At 41.8% G+C, this 25,327-nt stretch overlaps 1 protein-coding gene across 8 annotated transcripts in view; it reads left to right on the forward strand.

Moving 5' to 3' along the window:
• Positions 1-25,327, forward strand: part of LOC129707784 (voltage-dependent calcium channel subunit alpha-2/delta-1) — a 492,487-nt gene that overhangs the window by 432,902 nt on the left and 34,258 nt on the right. For all 8 annotated transcript variants that reach the window (XM_055653085.1, XM_055653086.1, XM_055653087.1 and 5 more), the window contains 6 exons: positions 9,974-10,058; positions 11,496-11,558; positions 15,096-15,199; positions 17,619-17,714; positions 21,279-21,346; positions 23,199-23,237. In XM_055653085.1, coding sequence (XP_055509060.1) covers positions 9,974-10,058; positions 11,496-11,558; positions 15,096-15,199; positions 17,619-17,714; positions 21,279-21,346; positions 23,199-23,237 — 455 coding nt within the window. The remainder of the gene's footprint in view (positions 1-9,973; positions 10,059-11,495; positions 11,559-15,095; positions 15,200-17,618; positions 17,715-21,278; positions 21,347-23,198; positions 23,238-25,327) is intronic.

The following is a 25,327-nucleotide window of genomic DNA, read 5'->3' on the forward strand; positions in this document are numbered from 1 at the left end:
ATTGAACCCACTGTTTACAACCATTGGACAGAAAAGTAAAATCTCTTACGTATCATAAAGTAAGTGCTGGATACTGCTAGATTTCTGGTAAATTTCTGGTATCTGGCCTGGTCTATGTGTGACTTCAGGCCCACCAATTGGTTCATTCTTAATTGCCCTCAAAGTTCTGAGATGGAAAATAAATGTTGGCGTTGCCATAAGGAGGAAGGGATGTTGGTGGAAGGGGAGGAGGAGGAACTTGCATTCCTTCTTCTTGCTTTACAATGATCCCATCCTCATCTTGCATCTTTAGCCTCATTAACTCTGGCATGTGTGTAACCATCTATCTACCCACCACCACTCCCGCCCCCCTTACCTGCATTCACCTATCACTCACCACCCTATGTCCTGCCCCTCCTCTCCTCCAGCTTTGCTACCCCCCACCCTCCTGGTCCTTCACCCACCACCATCATAATCAAGCCGGAAATGTCACATCCATGTTCTCCAGAGATACTTCGTGCTCACCTAAAAAACAGCGAACATAGTTCCTTTTTTGCATATCTTTCATCCATTTGTTCTATATCTTTCTACATCATTGTCTATTACTCTTGTTTCCCTTTCCCGTGATTTTCAGTCTGAAATAGGGTCTCGACCCGAAACATCACTCATTCCTTCTCTTCAGAGATACTGCCTAACCTGCTGAGTTACACCAGCACTTTGTGTCTGTCTGTTGCATGATACGCTGAGTTACTCCAACACTTGCCTTTAACATTTTTCTGGCTTTCGCATAGACGTGAGCGAATATTTACTTTTAAAAAACACACTTCATATAGTGCTTCATGTAAGTGTTTTGTACTAATAAATCTGTAAAAATAGTCAAGGGGCTGACATTTGAAAGTGTTATCTTAAATTCAGAAATCCCTCGTACAGAAGTACAGTATGCAGTTGTTTTTTTTTGTTGGCAATCATGTGTTCAAAATAAACTCGGTTTTATGCAGAGGAAGAAAACATTTTTGAAGCAGGTGGTCACAAAGTGCTGGACTAACTCAGCGAGTCAGGCAGCATCTCTGGAGAACATGGAAAGGTGGCATTTCAGTTTGGGACCTTTGTTCAGACTGACTATAGGAGGTGGGGTGAAGGGGTGGGGGGGAGGACGGGAAGAAAGCTGGGAGAGAGCTGGAAGAAGGGTCCTGCCCCGAAACATCACTTCTCCTAGGACTCCGAGAGATTCTGCCTGACCTGCTGAGTTACTCCAGCACTTTGTGACTTTTTGTGCAAGCCTGCATCTGTTGCTCCTTGTTCCTAAAGTTTTGAAAGATGTCTGGGTGGTCTCTTACATCTCAACTACCATAGAATTGAGTCTTGTTGATGCTTGTAAGGGTTCCAGTCTTGGCACATTTGGTGGTGTTGTATATACAATAACTGTTCAGGAACATGATATTACTTATGGCTGTGAAGACGGCATGATCTGAAAGTACAGCAGTTGGCAATATGTTCAGTTCATTAAATAAGGTCAGGAAATCTGGGTTAAAAACGTTGCTATCGTGCGATGATGTCAAGAAACCACTCTGATTGTTGTAAAAACCCATCTGTACCCATTGCGAACTTTAAAGGATGAAATCTGCTTCCCTTTCCCTCTGTAGCAAATAGTTGACTGCAGACCACAAACAATGTGCCTTTTAAATCCTTGCACGTTATTAAACTAAAGGCAGATTATCGATTCAATTCTGGTCTTGTTAACAATGCTCAAACCCTATGATTGAAACAGAAAGATAGATCCCAGTGAAACCACAAATGTGTCTAACCCCTTTAATCACACTGTGCCTAATTCAAGATAGACACAACAAATGCCTGTAACTTGGAGTAACTCAGCGGGACAGGCATCATCTCTGGAGAGAAGGAATGGGTGATGATTTGGGCCGAGACCCTAGTTTAATTTAGGTTAGTTTAGAGTTACTGTGCGGAAACAGGCACTTCAGCCCACCCAGTCTGCGCCGACCAGCGATCCCTGCACATTAACTCCATCCTACACACATTAGGGACAATTTACATTTATACCAAGTCAATTAACCTACAAATCTGTCCGTCTTTGGAGTGTGGGAGGAATCCAAAGACCTCTGAGAAAACCTACGCAGGTCACAGGGAGAACGTACAAACTCTGTACAGATCAGTTAGGATCGAACCTGGGACTCTGGTGCTGTAAGGCAGCAACTCTACCACTGCGTCACCGTGCCACCCCGTGGCAAGGTACTAAATCGCACTATTGCTGTACAACATGTGGATTATGTAGTTAGGTGACTTCACATGGTGTGTATGAACATACAGCTTTGATCGTACTAAACATTCAGTTCCACCACCACCACCAATGCACGTTGACTGTAATAGCATCTCCGAAACACATGCTCCCTACAACCAAGAAGGATGAGAGCATATGGCACCACCATATGCAGGTCCACCTCCAAGTCTCACACCATACTAACATGGAAAATATGTTGCCAGACCTTCATTACTGTTGGGTTTCAATCCTGACACTCCATCCTCAAATGCATTGTCGGAACACAATTAAAATCATTAAAACTGCGCATGCGCAGATTGGTCTCCTCTCCTGTCTGTCACCCCCACGGCCGGGACGACGACGCCACTTCCTGCACCATCGCCGCACTGATTGGCCACATCCGCTGTCGGTCACCGGCGGGGCCCGCCTCACCCAGCATTGCCCGGCGCCTCAGTCGGTCAGCAGCGGCTGGAGGGGATGGTCACATTTGCCGGAGGGCACAGTCACAGCCGCAGCCGCCGGAGGATGTGACCTGTGGCGAGGAGAATACTCCAACGTGAAAGAGAAAGCTGAAGGAGCGGAGTGCCTAAGAGACTGGGGGAGAGCAAGGAGCGGAGTGACTAGGAGACCGGGGGAGAGCAAGTGGATGGATATGACTTCCTCCGTGCGGCCCGTGTGCCCGCCTCTCTCCACTGATTAATGATCCGTGTTCTATCAGGATCAGCGTTCGTGTCGGGGAGAGGAGGTGCCGCTTGTGGGGGCTCGGGCCCAGACCAAGTCGGACCCATTGGGTTCTTGTCACATGGGAGGTCTTGTCACCCAAAGCAATATTGCACCACTCACCCATAGCCCCCAACTGCACTGACGTGACAAAAACTTGTTAAAAAATAAGATCAATGTGAACGCAATTCACTCTACCTCTTCAGTCCCTTATTCATCTCCATTTTCCTCACTCTCCCCACCTCCTTCTGCTTCCTCCCCTCACCCCCTATTTCCCCTCCCCTCTCTTCCCCCTCCTCTCCTCCATTACCTGGTGAGATGGCTCTCCTGGTAAGGAATGAAATTCAATCCATGGCAAGGAATGACATAGGATCAGAAGGTATAGAATCAATGTAAAAATGGCCCGATTGGAGTTATATATAGGCCTACGAACAGTAGCCAAGATGTATGGTAAGTGGGAGAGGTTAGGAGGGAGAGTGGGGGAGAAGGGGGATAGAGGTAGAGCAGGGGGATAGGGAGGGGAGAGGTGTTATGGAGGGAGGGAGTGACTGAGGGTAGGAGAAAGGAGAGGAAGAGAGAGGTGAGGGAGGAAGTGGGGGAGGGGAGGAGGACGGGAAAGAAAAGGGAGCTGAAGACGAGGGGGAGGGAGTCCTGTGAAGTGAGGGGGAATGGAGGTGGATAGTAGGAAGAGGGATGGCGAGTTGATGAAAATATTAAATGCAAAGTTATTAACCTTATCTTCTGCTGTTAGTGCGGGCCCGTCAGCCGATGAAGCGCAGTTGGGGGCTATCGCTCAGTGGTGGAATATTGCGTTGGGGGACAAGGCCTCCCGTGTGACAGGGACCCAACGGGTCCCACTTAGTCTAGTTGAGGTTTATAAAATTATGAGGGACCTAAACAGGATAGATAGAACATTTTTTCCCTGGGCAAAGTAGTCTAAAATTGGAAGCCACAAGTTTAATATTAGGTGGTGAGATTTAAAGATGATCTGAGGGGCAAATGTTTTCGAACAGAGGGTAATGATTACCTGGAACATGCTGCTTTCAGAAGCATTGGAGGCAGATACAATTACGTAGTTTAGAAAGTGTTTGCACGGTCACTTAGGAACGGCATAGAGGAATACAGGTTTAATGTGGAGAAATGTGTAATGTGTCATCACGTTGGCAAGAGTGAGGTGGGATGAAAGGACCTTTTCCTGTGCTGTACATTCTTTTGATTCAAAACTCAAATGGGACTGCAATTGCATAGTCTTCCCAGGTTACATCCATAATTCACATTGACAAACACATTGACAAACACTTGCGCTTGGTCCGCCGAGCCCTACTGGATCTCCGCCTTGCTAACCATTTTAATTCCCTATCTAGCCTTAACCCAGGATTGAGTAGGCTAACCTATGTTGAGCGTTTGTCAGCACTGGGCCTGTTCTCGCTGGAGTTTAGAAGAATGAGGGGGAACTCATTGAAACATAGAGAATAGTGAAAGGCTTGGTTGGAGTGGATGTGGAGAGGATATTTCCTCTAGTGGGAAAGTCTAGGACCAGAGGTCATAGCCTCAGAATTAAAGGACGTTCTTTTAAGAAGGAGATGTGGAGAAATTTCTTCAGTCAGAGAGTGGTGAATCTGTGGAATTCTTTGCCACAGACAGCTGTAGAGGCCAAGTCGGTGGATATTTTTAAGGCAGAGATCGATAGATTTGTGATTAGTACAGGTGTCAGAGGTTATGGGGTGAAGACAGTCGAATGGGATTAGGAGGGAGAGATAGTTAAACCCTGATTGAATGGCAGAGTAGAATTGATGGGCCGAATGGCCTAATTCTACTATTATGACCTTTCCCATTCCCATACTGACCTCTCTGTCCTAGAGTCAGGCCACATGCAAACTGGAGGAACAACACTTCATATTCCACTCGGGTAGCCTACATCCCAACATTGTAGGAACATTGAATTCTCCAATTTTAAGTAACCTCAAGCAACTCTCCTCCAGTGCCTCCCTTTCTCCTCCATATTCAGCCCCTCCACCCTTTTCTTCCCCTCCTCCTCGCTGTGTCCCACCTGGACTCACACCTATTTCTTCCCTCCCCTTCCACCCATTTCCCTTCCTCTTGCTTCACAAGTCGCAACTCTTCAATCCTTTTGTCTCACAACTTCTGTTTTAATCGCTGGCCTTTGATCCAAACATCTGCCTATTAACATGCCCCCTCCCCTTGTCTTTGTCCACCTATTGCCTGCCACGCTTTGTCCTGCCTCTCCTCTCTCCCACTTTCCTTACCCTCTGCCCCCTCTACAATGTCTGAAGAAGGGTCCTGACCCGAAATGTCACCTACCCATATTCCCCAGAGATGCTGCCTGACCCACTGAGTTACTTGAGCACTTGTGTCCTTTTACATAATATTAAGTAGTGACTTATTATTGGGGCCATTCTCCAAATTATTACTAGGAATGTGAAAAGCCTGAGGATATCTAACATTGTTGAAAAGAAAAAGAAAACTTTGCAGATGCTGAATAATACAAAGATGATTAGAAATACTCAGCTAGCCAGGCAGCATCTGGAAGAAATGAACAGATTTAACATGTGTTTAAGAAGGAACTGCAGATGCTGGAGAATCGAAGGTTACACAAAAAAGCTGGAGAAACTCAGCGGGTTTCTGAAGAAGGGTTTCGGCCCGAAACGTTTCCTATTTCCTTCGCTCCATAGATGCTGCTGCACCCGCTGAGTTTCTCCAGCTTTTTTGTGTAACCAACAGATTTAACATGTTGGGTAGATGATGTTTAGTCAGTTGGACAGTTTGTACAAAATGGAAAGGCTGGTCTGGATGAAAGGTCATCTACCTGTAATGTTAACTCTGTCTTGTGTCTGACTCCACGGATGCAGACTGACCTGCTAAGTATTTCCAGCATTCCTTTCTTAATTTCAGTTTAAAACATCAGCAATGTTTAGTATCTCACAATGCCAATATCATGTGTTCAATCTCTAATTTTCTGCCATCTCCAGTTTAAATCTCATCTGAAATGATCAATTGTGGTTAAGAAGCCTTCACTGCCCAATTTCAGCAGGGTCTACTGCCTTTTCTGTCATCAGACATTTCTGTAAGATCAGCCATTCTATAACATTTATATTCACTGTGTAACATTTATTACAGATTTGTTTGTTTGTCACCTGCCTGTATTGACACATCTTACAAGGGTTAGCCACTCATTGTCACCTCAATGGGAACCTATTCACCAATAAATAAAAGTGGGGTCATAACAGTATGCAGCTCACATATCTTTTGTTTTCATTGTTGGAGAATTCTGGATCCAAACAAAAAGTCCAATTTTGTAGTGTCTTTATTGCCAATGCAAGAGTCAAGAGGGTCGCATGTTTTATTGTCATATGTCTCAGATAGAACAATGAAATTCTTACAGCAGTGAAACAGAATATAACCATATAACCATATAACAATTATATGTAAACATAGTACACTGTACACTGTAAACAATAAAATAATGAGAAAAAAAGTTCATTATGTGTGTGTATATATATATATATATATATCATAAGGTCATGTGATAGGATCAGAATTTGGCCATTCGGCCCATCAAGTCTACTCCGCCATTCAATCATGGCTGATCTATCTCTCCCTTCTAACCCCAACACACATACACACACATGTGTATATATATATATTCACAAGTACACAGGTACATATAAAAAAACCATAATAATAGTGCAATAATAACAATAACAGGTAGTTCAGAGCTTAATGGAGGTTGTAGTGTTTAATAGCCTGATGGCTGTAGGGAAGAGCTGTTCCTGTACCTGGATGTTAAAGCCACCATCTATCCCCAAGATAAACAGCTCAATTTACAGTAGAATGCTGTGGAAATAGTTGAAACTATTTTAGTATTTGTTTGTATTCTGTGTAAGAAACATTAAGCATAGCAGATGAAACATTCACCGAAGGCACAGTTTTAGGTACGATTTAGTTAATAAAGTTGAAAGATGTAATCGGCAGATTGAAAACAACAGAAGTTTCCAACTTGATCCATGGGTTTGCAACTAATGTTGCATGGTTAGTGCCCCATTCTAGGCCTGAGGGCACGGTCGACAAACCCTATCCCAAAAATCTTGAGATTAAAATCCTAACCTAGGAAACGTAGATATCTTAAATCACAGCAGTTGGATCTTTGTATTTCAAATGTATTTAGGCAGCATGATGCATGGTGAATTGTGCATTGCAGATTCAGATTTTGTACCTCTTGAAAATATATAGGTGACGTATGAGCATAGACATCATCACCACAACCTCTCCGGATCCCATATAAATTTCCCTTTCACATGATGTCTGGGATTATAGCAGTAAACCCGTTGTTATGTGAGCTCTTTTATGCTCCCTGTGCTGCACAGTGACTCTCTACTTTGTAACTTAGTTTCCAAGATGCACTTTGTACTCTTTGAAATTGTTTTGATGGCGATGACCTTCTTCATTTAGGAAGATAGGCTGATGAACAGTATAGTGAAACCATACACCAGTAACCTGAATCAATATTGCACAGGAAACATCAATGAACAGAGAAGCCATTGAATAATTGCTCTTCATTACAAAATAATAGTAGATGCAACGTCACTCCGGGTAATTATACTTGCGGATAAGATTATTTTTTCTGAAACTAGTAAAGAATAAACTTTAGACGGGAGCTCTCACTTTCTGACCTCCTTACAGAATCGCTGCAGAAATATCTTGCCAGGAAAGGAAGTCAGAGGCTTGACCTCTGACTCTCCCTATAATCCATGCTAAGGAACTAGTGAGTCAACTTGCTAATTAAATTTGCTAGTGCCCTTGGGTCCGGGTTCCAAGCGGCTGAACCTTTCATGAATTAAGTGTTCCAGCACATCCTTCTTAAAGATTTACTGGAAGATCTTTAATAAAACGACCTTTATCTGAAATCAATATGGTATACAGGAAACGCTATTCCGGACTGATAATTCTGTTGAATACTACTCCACATTCCTGTGGACAAATTAAGACAGGAGGGGTTATGCTAGATGTGTTGATTAATGAGCAAAATAAATCGAGAACTTTTCTGATATGAGTAGCATGGAAGCGGTGCGGTGATGTTTATAATTTTAAAATAACTTAAAAGAAAATACAATATAAACGTGGATTTGATTTCCAGTAATGGTGAAGTGGAACAAGAAACGTAATAGATTTCAGGAAAAGAACTAATTATGTTCTTGGGTATAAATTGGATTTTGGGCCATTGTGACCAAGAAAATGCAGTGAACCAGTCTGTTATATGAACCACACATCATCTTCTGCTTGAAACTTTGCTTTCATTGTTGCAGCTCTTTAGGATGGATAGACATCAGATGTTAATACATTTGTAATTGATTGTCCAAAGGCATCAAAGTATTGTCCTTCCAAGTAAAATGATTTGAGTAAAATCTCATGTCAGTTCTAGCATTGTGAGCGGCTACTAGTTAAAATCTTTAAATTAGTCAAATTAAGGTGTTCATGTCAAAGTGTTGGTATCTGACTGGAGGTTCCATTAGAGTCCTCCCTAACCCTGACTTTGGTTTCATATTTAACCTATTGTCACAATCCCTTCCTTACATCTACAAATACTGTATTGTTTCTCTCCGAAGTTACTAGAATCCTTTGTCTAAGCTTCGTGTTGGCTGAATCTTCGACTTTCCCCTGCTCCCTCTGCTCCACATATGACAGCCATTCACTCTCTAAATGTTTACGTCTCATTTCCTGCCTTCTCCCTAATTTTCTTTTCCAATTTGTCTTTTTACTCTCCTTCACCATAATCTATACCCACAATTCCCAAACATTCTCAAGTTCAGCATGATCGTTGCTGCTTCTTGCTCCGCCTGCTGATGACATATATCAAAGCTTAAGTTTTGAAACAAGGCCTTATCCAGTCAACCCGAAGGGCAATACACTGCTAAAGAAATCCTTTAAATTACTGTTCAATTTCAAATAAAGATGCCATAGAAAATTGTAAAAATACTGTCTTTGGTTCATTGGATTACAATTAAGCAAAGCAATTTGCTATTCCATGAGCAGTAAAGCAGGATTTTACTGATCTACTTACCAGCCAACCAGAAAAACAATTCTGACAGTGAGTTTTATATAGTTATATCAATGGACAATAGTTGTAAAGTTTTTAAGATATGATAATCCTGAAATATCTTGTGATCAACATATATCTGTTTACAATCTATTCTTTCTTTTCAGTAGATGTAATCTTTTTTTATCAAGCATGATTTGACGGAACAAAATGTGTTTAGTTGATATTTCACACAAAGGGTGGTGGGTGTATGGAACAAGCTGGCACAGGAGGTAGTTGAGGCTGGGACTATCCCAACATTTAAAAAACAGTTAGACAGGTACATGGATAGGACAGGTTTGGAGGGATATGGACCCAACCTAGGCAGGTGGGACTAGTGTAGCTGGGACATGTTGGCTGGTGTGGGCAAGTTGGGCTAAAGAACCTGTTCTATGACTCTTATGATATGATTAATGTAGGAATATAAAGTGATTCTGCGTAGCATTCGTTATTTCACCAATACCTTCTTCATGAATTTATGGGGGGGAGGGGGGGAGACCATTACCTGCAAGGTCAGCATTTATTGCCCTTGCCTTATTTACATGAAGTCTGACAAATCTGGTAAGCCTGCAGTTTTGTTGTCCAGCACACTGAAGATGGGTGTTGTTGACATGATTGGGTTCTGGGCAATAGACAATAGGTGCAGTAGTCGGCCCTTCGAGTCAGCACCGCCATTCAATGTGATCGTGGCTGATCATTAGCCATGATCACATGGGCAACGTGCAGCATCTAGGAGGGATAAAGACCACCATGCCACGAGCTTTTTTTTTAATAGGAACTGAAGCTGTAAAGATTGCACAGAAAAAACAATGTGTTGCCTGAATTTATTTGAGAACTTGAGCCATTCTGATTTTTTTTTTAAAGTACATTTGTTTTCTGACAGGACTTTTTCATTATTTTTTCAGGCAAGACTGATCTGATCTTTAATCTTTTGCTTGATGCTGGATTTACAACTGAGCTGGTTATAAACTATTGGAACAAAACAAGGCCGTAAGTTTTGAGCTTCTGGTTTGCATGAACTGCACCTCGTTAATTTGACTTCATTCCCATGCAGAGGACTTCTATCTGCACCAGATGGACACATAAATGCAGAGAAAATAAGCAGTGGTTGATGGCAACCAAAAAAAGCAATTATTTTGCACAGGCTGTGTATGTTGGCCTCGAGTGAAATAAACGTTAAACACTGTTGTATCTGTTAAAAATTTCAGGACAACACTTCATTTTAAAAATAAATTAACATTGGCGATGAGTGTGGAATTTGCATTTGCTATTCCATGAGCAGTAAAGCAGGATTTTACTGATCTACTTTCCAGCCAACCAGAATATTTGCTGGCATCCGTTGACCTTGAATTTCCCACACAAATATATTGGGTGCCTGGAAGCAGAATAGCATGTGTATATTCTTTTCTGTTTGCCATTACTGTTAATTAAATTCCTTTGATTAATTTAAACCTAGTATAATGGTTGAGCATTAACAGGCTTCAAATTGCATTTGGAACCATATTTAACTTTGCAAAGGCAACATGAATAGTTTCTGCTCCGGCGGAGGAAGTGCTGGCAGCAGGGCGACTGGTCGGCTTGCAACAGGTGGTTCCCACAAAATGAGTCTAATGCACTCAAGTGGAAGGTGACAAATTATACTGTCAAGGGACTAGTGAAGAATATTTGTGGTGGCTTGGTGGTGTAGCTGGTAGAATTGCTGCTTCACAGCGCCAGAGCCATGTTCAGTCCTGACCTCAGGTCCTGCTCTGTGTAGAGTTTACATGGTCACCTTGTGACCACGTGGGTTTCTTTCAGGTGCTCCAGTTTTTTTCCACAATCCAAAGACATGCGGGTTTGTAGGGCAATTGGTTTTGGTTAGCAGAACATAGACCATAATGTGATTATGGTAGTTGATGAGAAAGTAACATAACGCAGAACTAATGGGAACAGGTATTCAAAGATCAGCTTTGACTCAGCTGGCTGAAGGGCCTGTTTTCATGCTGTATCTCTAAATTAAACTGAAATAAATTTGTTTCTTGACTGCCTGTGGAAATAGCCTTTTTTTAGATCCAAGGATGCAGGGCAGTTGCAATGAAAGCTTGCTTTGTTAATGATATTGCCTTAAGGATTTTTCTCTGTTGAGCTTTAGGATGATGGTCTAGAGTTGGAACGGGGTGGGTCCTTAGCTTACCCTTCCTAAAGTCCACAAATCACCTCCTTGGTTTCACTGACATTGAGAACAGTGTTGTTGTCACCATTCAATCAGGCGATCACTTTTGTGGCAATGGGCGTGAAATTCAGTCAGTTCCACAGCACAGTAAATGAACATGAAGAAGGATTGCAATGTCCCAACAAAGACCATAAACAGTATATCAGATAATTTTGTGATGTTGCCATAGTAATGTCCTAGAAAATATGATAATCTAACAACTCTTTCTAAATTAGAGCTGGAGTTCTTGCCAGATTCGTAGCAACTGATGGTGGTATCACACGAATTTACCCTAAAAGGTAGGATTACTGAAACAAATTGCATGTGTGGTGGGAATAGTACACACAGTTTTAGTGACGGCATGCAGTGTTTTGTTAGGCAGAACCCCATGAGAACCAAATTTGACACTGAGTCTTGCTAGAAGCCATTACAACAGGTAAAGCATAGTCAAAATGGTAAGTTTGAGGAAAAAGCTGGCAAAAAATGATAGAGAGGTTTAAGGAAAGGGGTGGAATTCCCAAGCTCGGGAATGTGAAAGCTGAATATCTGGCTGTCCATGGTGAAGCAAGTCACCTTGCAGATGAGCAGGAGACCAAAATTAGATTAAAGGGTCGTGGGATTGGAGGAAATGATTGAAATAAGGTGAGACAACATGAAGCGATTAATGCTGCATCTTTCATGATTTCAACCCATCCTTAAATCTAAAATCACTGACATTCTTTTGATGTTGTAGTCACTGCCACAATATAGAATTTTCACCAACTTGCCTTCATAGTTCATGCCAAAGTTTAAAAGAAAAATACTTTTGCACCTTTGTAATTACACAGCAAATGTAATTGAACGATGCAAGGGATTATTTTAAACCATCTGTTGTGATATGGCTGAAAAACTAAATAATTTGGCTCTGCTACAAATACACAACAACATATAGGCACTTGGATTATACTCAAAATCCACTATCCACAATTACAGCACCAATATTTCCAGAACAGAATTATTGTTAACTGCTTTTCATTTGGATAAGTGTGTTTGTTGCTGTATCCAGGAAAGCTGAGAAATATAACATGGCAATTTGACTAATAATCAAGTATTTTGGAGCAGAAAAATTAGCCTCATGCAGCAGTTCAAATTAATATTGAGTTAGATTTGAATTGGAGGCTTTTTTTATAGCAAGTTTCAAATTTAAACAACCATATTATTTCATTTAAACAACTTTGATTTGCCAAGAACGTACGCCACACTATTTATAAACGTGTGACTTTTGTATAACCTTAACCCAAATGCAAAGAATGAAGCATAATAATGGTCACAATCAGTCATAAAGAAAGTAACAAATATTCTTTAACTTTTCATCCAAGTGTAGCCTAGGTTGATCTGCAATTCGCAGGTGATTAAATTGTTAGGTGTTGGTTTATGAGAGCCCTGATTTGTGCCATGACCTGGGTTATCCATGTAACTGAACCTCTGGCTGTCTGCAGTCCAAAAGTGGATGTTTTGTTCTGGATGCACATAAATGTTCGGGCTTATCACTACGAGTTCACTTGATAGTTAATGAACAACAAGATCATAAACGAGTCCTTCTCAGTACGGAGATGTGTACTACCGCTATACACTTGTACTGTATCTGACACGCTCATCTAAGATGTATCTAAGTGCTAAAATATAGTGATATTTGTACTAGACTGTCTACAAAGATTAATTTCACTGTACCTCGGTACATGTGACATATAAAGTACCATTGTAACCATTGAAAGTGAATTTTGAGGCATGCAAGTAACAGTAGACCGAAGCAGTATACCAGACACAGATTCTGAAGGTTTCAAATGAATACAAATAAAAGGTACGGTACACAGGAAACAGAAACAGGAGTGGGATATGCCTGTTAGCTCTTTGAATCTGTTCTAATTATGGCCAATCCAAATATTGTCTCCATACAATTTTCCCATGCGCTCTCCATATTTCTGAGCCCCTGTCCCAGTTTAGGTCTATTGTTAGTGTCCTTGGTCAGCCTATGTTGTGCTTCCTTCCATCTTCTGGGCTGTGGTAAGTGAGTGGGATGGTTCAGGTTGCTGCTCTGTCAATTAGCTCGAAGAAAAAGCCAGGGCAAAGTGAGTGTCAATAGGTTAAAATAGAACGTAAAGCAAGAAATAATCTGAAAATGCAAATAATTGGCTTTTAACTGTTTTGTATTTCTTAACATTCCACACATTGATGTCTAGCATCTGTCACCAAACACTACTGATGATTAATCTGTACTAAGAACAAATTAATTGCACTTTATAGCTTTTCCACTGGATATATTTTATACAACTTAATGGTTTTGGCTGGTTCTTGCCATTTGCTGTTGACCACAGTTGACTTTGGTGTGGAGCTGTTGACTTTCACAAGGCTGAAATCATCATGTGGAATCGTAGGCTTGGTCACATTCCTTGTTCTACGCAGGTCTGCTCATGTGCCTTTGTACGCAGGTATAGATCTGGGATGCACATCTGTTATAAAGATTACTTTCTATCCCTTATCCAATTACAATCTACCTGTTTATTATGTGGACTCACAATCAGCCTTAGTTTCTGATGGAGAGAGGCATTGCAGAGTAGATGCAAAAGTAGCAGCAGCGTAGACTTGATGGGCCGAATGGCCTAATTCTGTTCCTAAAACTTATGAACTTATGAAAAGAGAAAGAGTTGGCTTTGTAAGTAAACTGCACAGAGGGTAGAAACACCCAACACCACATCAATGGCATCTACCCGCTGGAAGCGCTAAGCAATGCAACATTGCTCCTCTTTCTCAGCTGTTGACCATCACATAATCAGCTCCCTTTACCTCTCATGGAGCAAAGACCTCAGATGAAGATAATCACTTTCCATTACTCTGTTTGACAACTGGTGAAGTAGTGGGGGTGGTTGGTGGGGGGGGGGGGGTCTAAGCTGCATTTGAACAGTTTTGTTGACACCATTGAAGGGATGTACTGAGTGCAATGCCAGTGGTAACCTGGGAATTCCACAGGACCAGCCTCCTTCATGTCAGCTTCACTGGTATTCCCTCCTCCCACATGAAGTGGAGTCCTGTCTAATTTCCAAACCACTCCTTCATTCAAGCAAAGAAATATCACAATCCGATTGGAATCCTGGGTCTTTTACATAGTAAGCGACTTGTTTCCGGATGGAGAAACAAGGAACTGCAGATGCTGGTTTACAAAAAGAAAGACACAAAGTGCTGGAGTTACTCAGCAGGCCAAGCAACATCTCTGGAGAGCAACCCCCTCTTCCCACACTCCCTTCTTCCCACAAACCCCCTCCCATCCTTTCCCCTCACACCTTACCCTCTCCTCTGTGCCCCACCTGGACAAGCCCTAGTACTCCCCTCCCTCTCCCCTGCCGCCTACATTCCTTCCTCTAGCTTCACATTTCTCAACCCTTCAAACCTTCTGTCTAAGCTTTCCGTCCTTTCATCTCTGGCTTTTGTCCAACCATCTGCCTCTCAACCCCCCACCCCCTCCCCTCACCTGTATCAACCTATTACCTGCCAAGCTTGGCCTGCCTATTCCAGCTGAGTTACTCCAGCACTTTGTGACTTTTTTTAACTTTCTGTTGGATGGCTGATGGCTGGAGTAAGGTGACAAAGTGGATATTTGTCTAATGGGATGACAAGGACATAGGGTTATTAACCTATTGATCTGCAATTTTGTCCCAAACCATTCTGTATTTGCAAATTCCTCCTTCCCTGAAATTCCATGAAATTATAAAATTAGGCTAAGGATTTGAAACATTTTCATCTTTGGTTTAGCAGCAAATGGATGTCGGCCTTGTATCATGTTAACACTATCTCTGTTGCAGTGCTGGAGAAGAGTGGACAGAAAATCCTGAGACCTATGAAGCAAGCTACTACAAAAGAAGCCTTAACAACAACATGTACATCTTCACTGCCCCTTACATCAACAGTAAGATTACCTTGCTTTGCTCAATAGGGCATATTATTAATAATAATAATAATAATAATAAACTTTATTAAGGACTCGAGGTCCAGACAAGGGGCAACATTACATAAAAATGCATTGCATATTATCATAAAGTACATATAAAATCTTAGTATATCACTTATAAAAGCATCATAAATTAAATATTAAAAAAAAAACACAATACATGAATTAAAAATCCAGATTATAAGAATGATCAATGTCCTACAACAAGACAACGATACCAGTGTCTCCACAGCTGGGATTCGTAGCGTGTAGTGCTAACCCGTATGTTTGACACGGCCACAATAATTACATTTTTATAGTAATTTATCCTGCAAATGAATTTATATATGTGATTTCTTAGGATAGCTTCTAAAGTACTGACTCCTGCAGCCACAAACATATTACTAGCACTACACCATCTAAGGTTTCCTTAGCAGTGTTCTCATGGCATTGTTATATGTCACCTTTACTCTCTGCAAACTTGTCTTTCCATAGTTCGACCACAGGTGCGCAGTGTAAAATGGTGTGCAGTATGCTCTAAATAGCGACATCTTCACCACATCTGCACATGCACATCTGCACACACACGCACATTAACCAATAAAGTTTGGAAATTGAGATAATCATGGAAAAATATTAATTTCAAGACCAAGATCTCGGTCTAAATTTTTCAATCATCCTCTCAACCAAAATGTGTGGGAGTGATATCAGGGCTGATGGGTGGTTGTGGGGAGGGTGTGAAAGGAATGCACACCAGCTAAGGTCAGCCCTGAGGGAGGTGGTGCAGAAAGAATAGAGAAACAAAGAACTACAGGTGCCGTCAAATACACAAAAAGACACAAAGTGCTGGAGTAACTCAGCGGGTCAGGCAGCATCGTTGGAAAACATGGCGACATTTTGGGTCGAGACCCTTGTTCAGACTCAGAAAGGATATTAGTCATACAGGAGAAGTCAAAGGCAGATGATTATTTCTAAACTTACAAAGGCTTGATTGTATTCATGTATGTCATTATCTGATATGATTGGATAGCACACATGCAAAAGTGTTTCACTGTATCTCGTGACAATAATTAAGCAGAGAACCGGGTTTGATCCTGACTATTGGTGCTGTCTGTACAGAGTTTGTATGTTTTACCTGTAAATGCAGGTTCTCCTGTGGTTTCCTCCCACATTCCAAAGACATGCAGGTTTGTAGGTTACTTGGCTACATAACCTATTGACTTTAGACTTTAAAGATACAGTGTTGAAACAGGCCATTTTGGTCCACCGAGCCCACGACGACCTGCGTGCACTCCATACATTATCTCTATCCTCCACACTCGGGACAATTTACAGAGGGCAAGTAACCTACAAACCTGCATGCCTTTGGAATGTGGGAGGAAACCACAGGAGAACCCAGAGAAAACCCACGCACTCACAGGTAAAACATACAAACTCTTGTATACACAGCGCCGGTAGTCTGTAATCTCTCGCATGTCAGTGTGGTCTCGGTGGGCCGAAGGGCCTGTTTCAACACTATATCTTTAAAGTCTAAAGCCCTGGTGTTTCTCATCAGAGTGCAATGGTTCAGGAACAGCTTCTTCCCTGCGGCTGTTACACAACTTAACTCTGCACCTTGGTGAATGCCAATCACCCCCCCGGACACACCTTCCCCCAGAAAAATTGCACTATTGCTAATGTATGTACATATATATATTTTGCTGTTCCATTATTCTATGTTCGCTCTTCTGGGTGAGATGCTAACTGCATTTCGTTGTCTCTGTACTGTACACTGCACAATGGCAATAAAGATTGAATCTGAATCTGAGTCAGAGTGGGCACAGAGTGAACCTCCCCACTCAGTCAACATGGTGATGGCGTGCTGATGACAATATCAGGCTCCAACATTTCGCAAAATATGTTTTTATTTAATCTGGGCTTGAGGCTACAGAATAAAATGCAACTCTAGCAATGGACACATGGAACTGTGTCTCCTGGGAGGGTAACTGTCAGCATGGATTAATTAGATGAATAAACTGTTTCCACATTGGGAAGTGACCTCTCATCGGCACCTATTGTTTTTTTTCTCCATAGATGAAGTGTGATCCTCTGAATATTTCTAGCACTTTTTGTTCCTATTTCAGATTTACACGAGTCTCATGGGTTTTGTTTTTGTATTTAAATGTTACCAATAGCTGCTTTTCTTTTCTTTGGACTTGGCAAAATTCTCACTGTTAACCTTGTGACGTTTGCGGGTTCTGGCACACTGCTGTTCAGTGGGCATTTTGGGCTGGGAACGGTATTTTACACTTCTTCAGTTCTTCGTAGCTCAAAGAAAATCCCACTTTTCTGCTTCATGGCGGAATATTACTGCAAGTAGCAAAATAGTTTTCTCATTCTCCGATCATTCTTATTGCAGAAACCTGGGATGGAATACAGAGCAGCGTAGAATCTGGCATCATGGTCAGCAAAGCGGTCGAACTCAAAATTGACGGAAAACATCTGAAGCCTGCAGGTGCGTTGGTAGTTGTTTTAACCCTCTCACTGTGTACCAATCCTTTGTGTATTTGTCTTTTGACATTTTCACAGCACCCTGTGGAAAGTTTGGGGCTGAATTTTGGAGGCCGTCTTGTCACTAATCACGAGCTCTGGTTCTCCTTTACCCTGATACTGTCCTGTTGAGTGTCGTTCAGTACGAGGTATGAAACGTGTCCCTGAAGGCACTGCGGAACATGAACTGTGCTGTGGTGAGAAATGTTCAGGGTAGCGGGACCAAGGATTTAAATTATCCCATTGCATTTGCCCCCTGCAGCAGTTGGCCGCATGGATTCAAATTGACAGCAGTGTTCAGGGAGCTGCCCTGACCATGGAAAGGGTGTTGGCCCAACTCGATAAAGCAGCCAAAATTAATGGAGCAGTCGTACCAATCGTATATTGGTATACCAATCGTATATTGGTATCGAGTCCTATAGAGTTGTCCCTCCTGCATTAATGCACTGTGAATGCATCAGTCTGGTACCAGCCATTTATTTTTCTGCACTGAGATACAGTGTTGACACTTCTCCATCTTATTGCAAGACTGTGTTTGGGGAGTGAGTGGCATTTGCGATCCTATGTCTATTTTGGTGTGGGATATTGCACATTGAGTGAAAAGCAAATGTCAGGTTGATTTACAGAACGAGTCATTCCACTTCAAAGCAAATCCATTTCTGAATTGCCCAGTCAAAGCTAGCCTGATTCCTTTTCAGCCATCATCACTGCCCACTGCTATTGCGTAGGAGGCAACTGCGGATGCTGGTTTACACCGAAGATCGACATAAAATGCTGGAGTAACTCAGCCTGTCCCACTGAATTACTCTAGCATTTTGTGTGTATCTTCGGTGCCCACTGCTTTTGTTTGCTAACCAACTTACATGATCATTCCGGCAGTTTGCTGCAGGGATGATGGTTGAATAACACAAGCCCCGACTGCCTCTCCTTTGTCTGCTATGAATGTAATGGCCAACAGCACAGGCCCCAGTGTGGCCCCATCCAAAATCAGTGTAGTAAAGATTTGCGCTTGGATCCAACACCATGCTGCAGGGCTGCTGCAGCTGGAACCTGCGTGAACCCGTTTTAAAGATTTGTATTAGAAATGAAAAACAAGCAGATATCCACTATTGAAACAAGGAACATTAGATGCTGTTTTACCAAAGACACACAACACTGGGGTAACTCAGTGGGTCAGGCAGCATTTCTGGAGAGCATGAATAAGTGACCTATCGGGTTGGGACTCTTCTTCAGACCGATGGTGATATCCGTTGTTGCCGAAATGTGTAGGAAGGAACTGCAGATGCTGGTTTACACCGAAGATAGACACAAAATGCTGGAGTAACTCAGCTGGACAGGATGCATCTCAGTCAACTTCAATACCACAACTCCATCATGTGGTGTGGATTTACTTAAAAAATAACTAAATCTTGTTTCACTATAAAATAACCAACTATTAGAGGATGGATTCTTTGTTTTGTTTATTTTACTCTGGCACCTTGTTCAACACCCAGGAACAAGAGGACCAGTGGATCAGCATGATGAGAGTTCATTGCAGCATTTTTTACAGATCGTTATGGACATAGAGATGAGTGAACTACGACTAGATGTGCCACTGTTGAAGACCACTGTTGAGCTTGTTACCCTGGACAGGTAGCCGGCCAGGAGAGAGTAATGCAGCCAAACAAAAAGGAGATGACAGCCGGAGGAACAGGATGGTCTATCAGTGCAACACATGAAACAGCTTGCTGCCAGTTCCAGCAATTGCCTGCACTCACTGTCCCCCTCTCCCCGCTTCCAGACTTCCTCAAAAATTGGGCATTCATAGACTACTCTCATATCCTCATTGGTCACTCACGGCCAGGAGTGCTCAGTTGGTTTCTGAGAGACACTCTATGCTACCCATCCACAGTGGTCTCCAGTGGTCACTGTTCTTCACTGTGCACTTCCTATCTTCCCTGGGAGTCTTCTTCCAATCCCCTCTCACCATTGATCCCCCTGCCCCCTCTTCCATTCATGCAATTTTTATTACTCCTGAGTAAGAACTATAAAAATACTGCTCTGTACAGTGGCATGACCCTTTAGCAGTGGCCTGGAAAGCTTGCAGCTGCTGAATTATGTTATTACAACCATAACCCATCCACAGAGAGTTGAGGGGCTGATACCAACGATGTCAGGTTTGCACAGGGTGCCAGAAGGAGACCCAGCACTGTGTTCTAAGAACCTTGCAATTGAACCTTACTCAGGGTGACTCACAATTACAGCAAAAAAGCTTGCAGGTGTTAGAAATCCCCAAAAAATCCCACAGAAAATGCCAGAAACATTCGGCAGTTCAGGCAACTTCCGTGGAAAGAGAAGTAAGGCTAATATTTCAGGTTGAAGATTCCACATCAGCAAAGAAATAAATGAAGTAAACTTTAAGTTGCAGACAGAAAAGGACAATGATGGATAGGACAATGGAAATAACTCTGATAGGGTGGGGGCCTGGGTGCATTGAGGATGAGCTATAGGTGAAATCATCAGTTTATAGGTTAATAAAGGAAGATAGGACAGGGAGCATGAGAAAAGATAAATTATATGAAGGAACATTTATTGATTCTGAACTTAACTTTAAATTCTTAAAGTTCTTAACGGAACTACTTAACTAACTCACTTTCTCTGTATCAGAACTGGCCTGTGCTGCAGCAGTCATTTACCTGTAATCTTGGTTCTGTTTTCTCTCACCGACTGCCCTGCCTGATCTGTCGGGCATTTCTTACAGCTCTGCCTTGTGCAGCCTTCATGATCATTTGAGTTCTCCCCAACTACCTTCATTCCTCACTGATCAAGTGATTCCAGCTACAGTTTATCCCCATGGAAACCCCGGCCTTACTTTATCAGAGATGTTTTCTTTATCCTAGCCACAACCTCCCTGCTTTTTCTGCAACAAAACAAATTGTTTTCTCATCTTACCTTGTACCAATAAAAGCAACTTTGACTTGAAATGTTGACACTTCTTCTTTTCCCAGACGCTGCCTGACCTGGTGAGATTTTTCTGTTATTTAAGCGTGCCCTATAATGCTGTTTTGATATAAAAAGGAAGCAATTTGTAAGCCTTACTCCTTCGTAAGAAGCAGTAGGCTGTTGTCTTGTAGTTTGTTTACAGAGGAGACGGAATACAGGAGCATTCCAAAATCCTCTTTGACCAGCAGCCATTGGAATTGTCCATTTGCAGATTGTTACATTGCGGACCGATTCAAAGCTGATGTTTTTTATCCCAATTTATTGGAAAGTACATCAAAAAAGATATTTCAGCTGATGAATGAAGACAACTTTCTCATGGTTTCACTGATAATACATGGCTCAATAAAGCTCTCGTCTCAGCCAGTTTGAATCACAGGGAGGGAAGAGCAATGCTCGGACTTCACCTGATATAGAAAAACCTCTTCTTGCATTGTTCAAAGAACAGCAAGCAGATTATTTGGGGAATGAAATACTCAAGAAAGAACGCACAATTCCTACAGGTTCCTCCTCCGTGACACTGACGCATGTATTTCTGATTGGTTTGCAGTAGTTGGAGTGAAGCTCGACGCGGCTGCCTGGATGGAAAACTTCACAAAAGTAGTTAGTAAGAGCAAGGTAAGAGCATGAAACTAGGGATTTCCAGGTCAGATCTGGAATGTGAGTGTGCATAATGCAAAGCTGCTTTTAATTTTAATTTTTTCTCAGAAACAGTAATCACAGTTGTTATGAAAATAGAAAATACTTTAGACAATCAGGCACAGATAGATCAATCAGTCACAGATTATTTCTTGTCAACTAATGTTCTTAACACAGACCTGTTCTATGCGTGAATTGTTTTCATTGATGTACATGCGAGTTTTGTTTTACTTTGACGTGCCCAATTCTCAAAGCACATATCTAAGTCTTAGAATTCCTGGACCTGTGAATTTGGCCCTGATCAAACTGGAATATGGGTGGCATCTGAATCTCTACAATCCATAATGTTGTCTGAAAACTTTGTGGGGGCAATGATGAGTTGTGGAATGAATCCAGTTGTGTTTGTGGGTATGTTTGGGAGTTTACAACATTCTCTGGAAATTACATGTGGGAGTGTAAAAAGGCTTCTCTGCAAGAAAAATGAAAACTGTGAAATGACCAGATTGCTGTAGAAACTCATCTGGCTCACTGATTCTCTGGAAGTGACAGCTGGTCTGGTCCGTTTGTGACTCTGGACCCATCATTGAAATTAACCCTTAATTGTTCTTGAACTGAGGAAGCAGTTAGGGCTAGAAAAAAAATCTCAGCATCGCCAGCGACACCAACACCAAATAAATACGTGGATTGAAAACTCTCAATATCTGAAGAGTTTTGGGAGCTTCTTTCTTGAGGTCTTCTGAAGGCTGTAACATTCTCTGGAGTACTGGTATGCTGGCATGTGGAACAGCACTCTGGGTATAGCTGAGGTGAGAAGAGATGTATTTTCAGTGCACTTGTTCTCAGTGGTCCTGTTCTCAGTTAATTCGGGTACTTTGCTGTGCTTTTTAACACGTCTCTTCCCTTGGTCTTGAACATGCCCTGAGATAAAATTGTAACCTTGTCCCCAGTTTCCGTCACTTGTCTCCCATCAAGTTCAACCATGAAATATGGGATGCCTGACATTGTCAGTGACCCTTGTCCATTGCAGATGAACCTTGAATTGAATGGCTTGCCGGGCTATGTCAGTGGGCAATTAAGTGTCAACCACATTGCTGCAGGTTCAGCTGTCAAAGAAAGTCCAAGTGAGTGAAGGTACTCCAACCCAAAATTACATGTGGTAATCCGATGGGTTTCGTAACATTCCAGCAGTTTCCTGGTCACTTGTTTTGCCATTTGACCCTAATTTACGTAATTAAGTTTAAAGTGCTAGATGTTCCTTAGCACAATTTACTGCAATATCCAAATCATTGATATAGATGACAAACAGTAACCGGGCCCAGCACTGAACCCTGAGGCATACCACTAGTCACAGGCCACCAGTCCGAGATGCTTCCTTCCATAAAGCCAATTTTCTATCTAATCAGCCATCCTTGCATCACGTGCAATCTGATATCTCTCCTTGGATCCCATATGATGCAGAAGATCTTGATCATGTTGTAGTTTTCATAAACAGCATTAGGCTGATTCCGAAAGTTGGTTTATTGTAATTGAAATGTAGTAATGCAGTTTCTAGCCCCAAATCCAGGATATCATTATCTGTCACAGTGAGAGATCTGTCTACTGAACTTTAGATTACTGATCCCAGTTCCAATAGTACTGGTGCTAACAATATAATCATTATGCAGCTATTCCTATACTCAAATCCATTTTGCATCACCAAGAAAGAGACCCTTTGATTCGTCTGCTCCAGATTTAATTATATCTTTAGCAGCAGTTGGCAAATTTAGCATAGGTGTCGGGTGTAAATTGCGGACACCTTTTGAATGTACTCATTATTTGCTTTTTGTTGCAGTGTTACCGAGAGATCTGTGACTGCACAAAGAATAGCCAGGTAAGACTTTTGATCACACACACCCTTGTAGTCAAATCAGAACACTCCGTCAACTTGTGTGTTGGCCTATGGTGGTTCAATTTTGCAGAGATTAATTTATAGGGTATGTTTTAATCTAGCTGGTGGTGGGCTTAGTTCTCTGAAGTTACGCAAGCCACATCAGAGGTGGGGTTATCCCAATTCTGTTGTACAGGGTCCATTTCCTCACCTAACTATGTGTGTATACATCCATGTAAGTACAGGCAAGTTGAAAGAGTGGTTCGTAAAGCAAATGTGATTATTAAATAGAGCCTGGGAGCCAAAGGAGGGAAAAGCCAAATTATTTTTGACTTCATAAACAGTATGTGATTTATAAATAGAGTATTGTATCTGTGCTAAAGGCTTAACCTTTAAATAAATGTGTGAAGATCCCAGAGACGGTGCAGAAAATGTTTAATGCATTGGTTCCAGAGTTGAGTGATGTTAACCACAAAGTCAAGCTGGAGAAGCTGGAGTTGGTCTGCTTGGAGAAAATAAGACTGAGTGGAGACTTCTTAGATCATGGCAGCACTAGTGAGGAACAATTAAGAAAAGTTCTATTTAAGAACCTGGGTTGCATATATTTGTTAAATTGGCAAAATATGTAAAGGAATTGCAATTATGAAAGAATAACTTCAAGGGCAGTGTGGAGAGATGGTAATCAAGGGATTGCAGTACCAGGAGCCAGAATCGGCTTGATGAACCATCTGTGCCAAAATAATACTTTTCTCCAGAGGTCCAGTTCTGAACTGGAGAGACCCCTTTCTGTACTGAAAGTTTTGATATGACCGTAGCTGGTTAATTGTGTACACTGCCCAGAATGTCTCATTGTATTATTTAACACAGCTTCAAAAAGTGAAACTAATTGAATCCAGCTGTTGTTTTCCCATAGACGACCAAGAAGCATTGTGTGGTAGTCAGGCAGTTAGCATTTATAAAACTGCTGACAGGATTTTAATAGTGGGAGCTTAATCTAATAGTATATCATGAACAAGAATCATTTAAAAAAAGTTAAGAATAGCTTTGATTTGACAAACATGAACGAGCAATAAGCATTGCAGAAGTTGTGCCAAAGGAAATGGAGTTAATCCTCAGGCAATGGCAGCCAGATTGGAAAGCCAGGAAAGGAAGCTTTTTAGCACCATACAACAAAATAATATTTGGTAAATTATGTTTAAGAGAAAGACAGGCGTGATAAGTGATACAAGGCATCCATCAACTGCTGATGATTCTCTGATTAAACTTGGTCCATGGAAAATTATCAATTGGATGCACTGCACCTTCTGCATAGTTGGCACAGGGTTACCTTTCAGTAAATCCCATAATTATACCAGAAGTTGTTTTTTTGGTGTAATAGCATCTTAAGGTGAAATAGCATCTTACAAACATTATTTGGCTAACATATAACATATAACAATTACAGCACGGAAACAGGCCATCTCGGCCCTTCTAGTCCGTGCCGAACATATTATTCTCACCTAGTCCCATCTACCTGCACTCAGACCATAACCCTCCATTCCTTTCCCATCCATACACCTATCCAATTTATTTTTAAATTATAAAATCGAACCTGCCTCCACCACTTCCACCGGATGCTCATTCCACACAGCTACCACTCTGAGTAAAGAAGTTCCCCCTCATGTTACCCCTAAACTTTTGTCCCTTAATTCTCAAATCATATCCTCCTGTTTGAATCCGGCCCCCTTGGGCACAGGCCCAATTTGGAAAAATCGGTCCATTGGCCTAAGGCCGGCCCTGACTCTCTGCTATCTCCCATTCAGCCACTGTTGAATCCATCTTGCTACTCCACTATTAATACCCAACAATTGAACCTTCTTAACCAACCTTCCATGTGGAACCTTGTCAAAGGCCTTACTGAAGTCCATATAGACAACATCCACTGCTTTACCCTCATCAATTTCCCTAGTAACCTCTTCAAAAAATTCAAGAAGATTAGTCAAACATGACCTTCCAGGCACAAATCCATGTTGACTGTTCCTAATCAGACCCTGTTTATCCAGATGATTATATATTTTATGTCTAAGTATCCTTTCGATTAATTTGCCCACCAC

This window comes from Leucoraja erinacea, chromosome 22 (assembly GCF_028641065.1).
Source record: "Leucoraja erinacea ecotype New England chromosome 22, Leri_hhj_1, whole genome shotgun sequence".
In the NCBI taxonomy this organism is placed as follows: Eukaryota; Metazoa; Chordata; class Chondrichthyes; order Rajiformes; family Rajidae; genus Leucoraja; species Leucoraja erinaceus.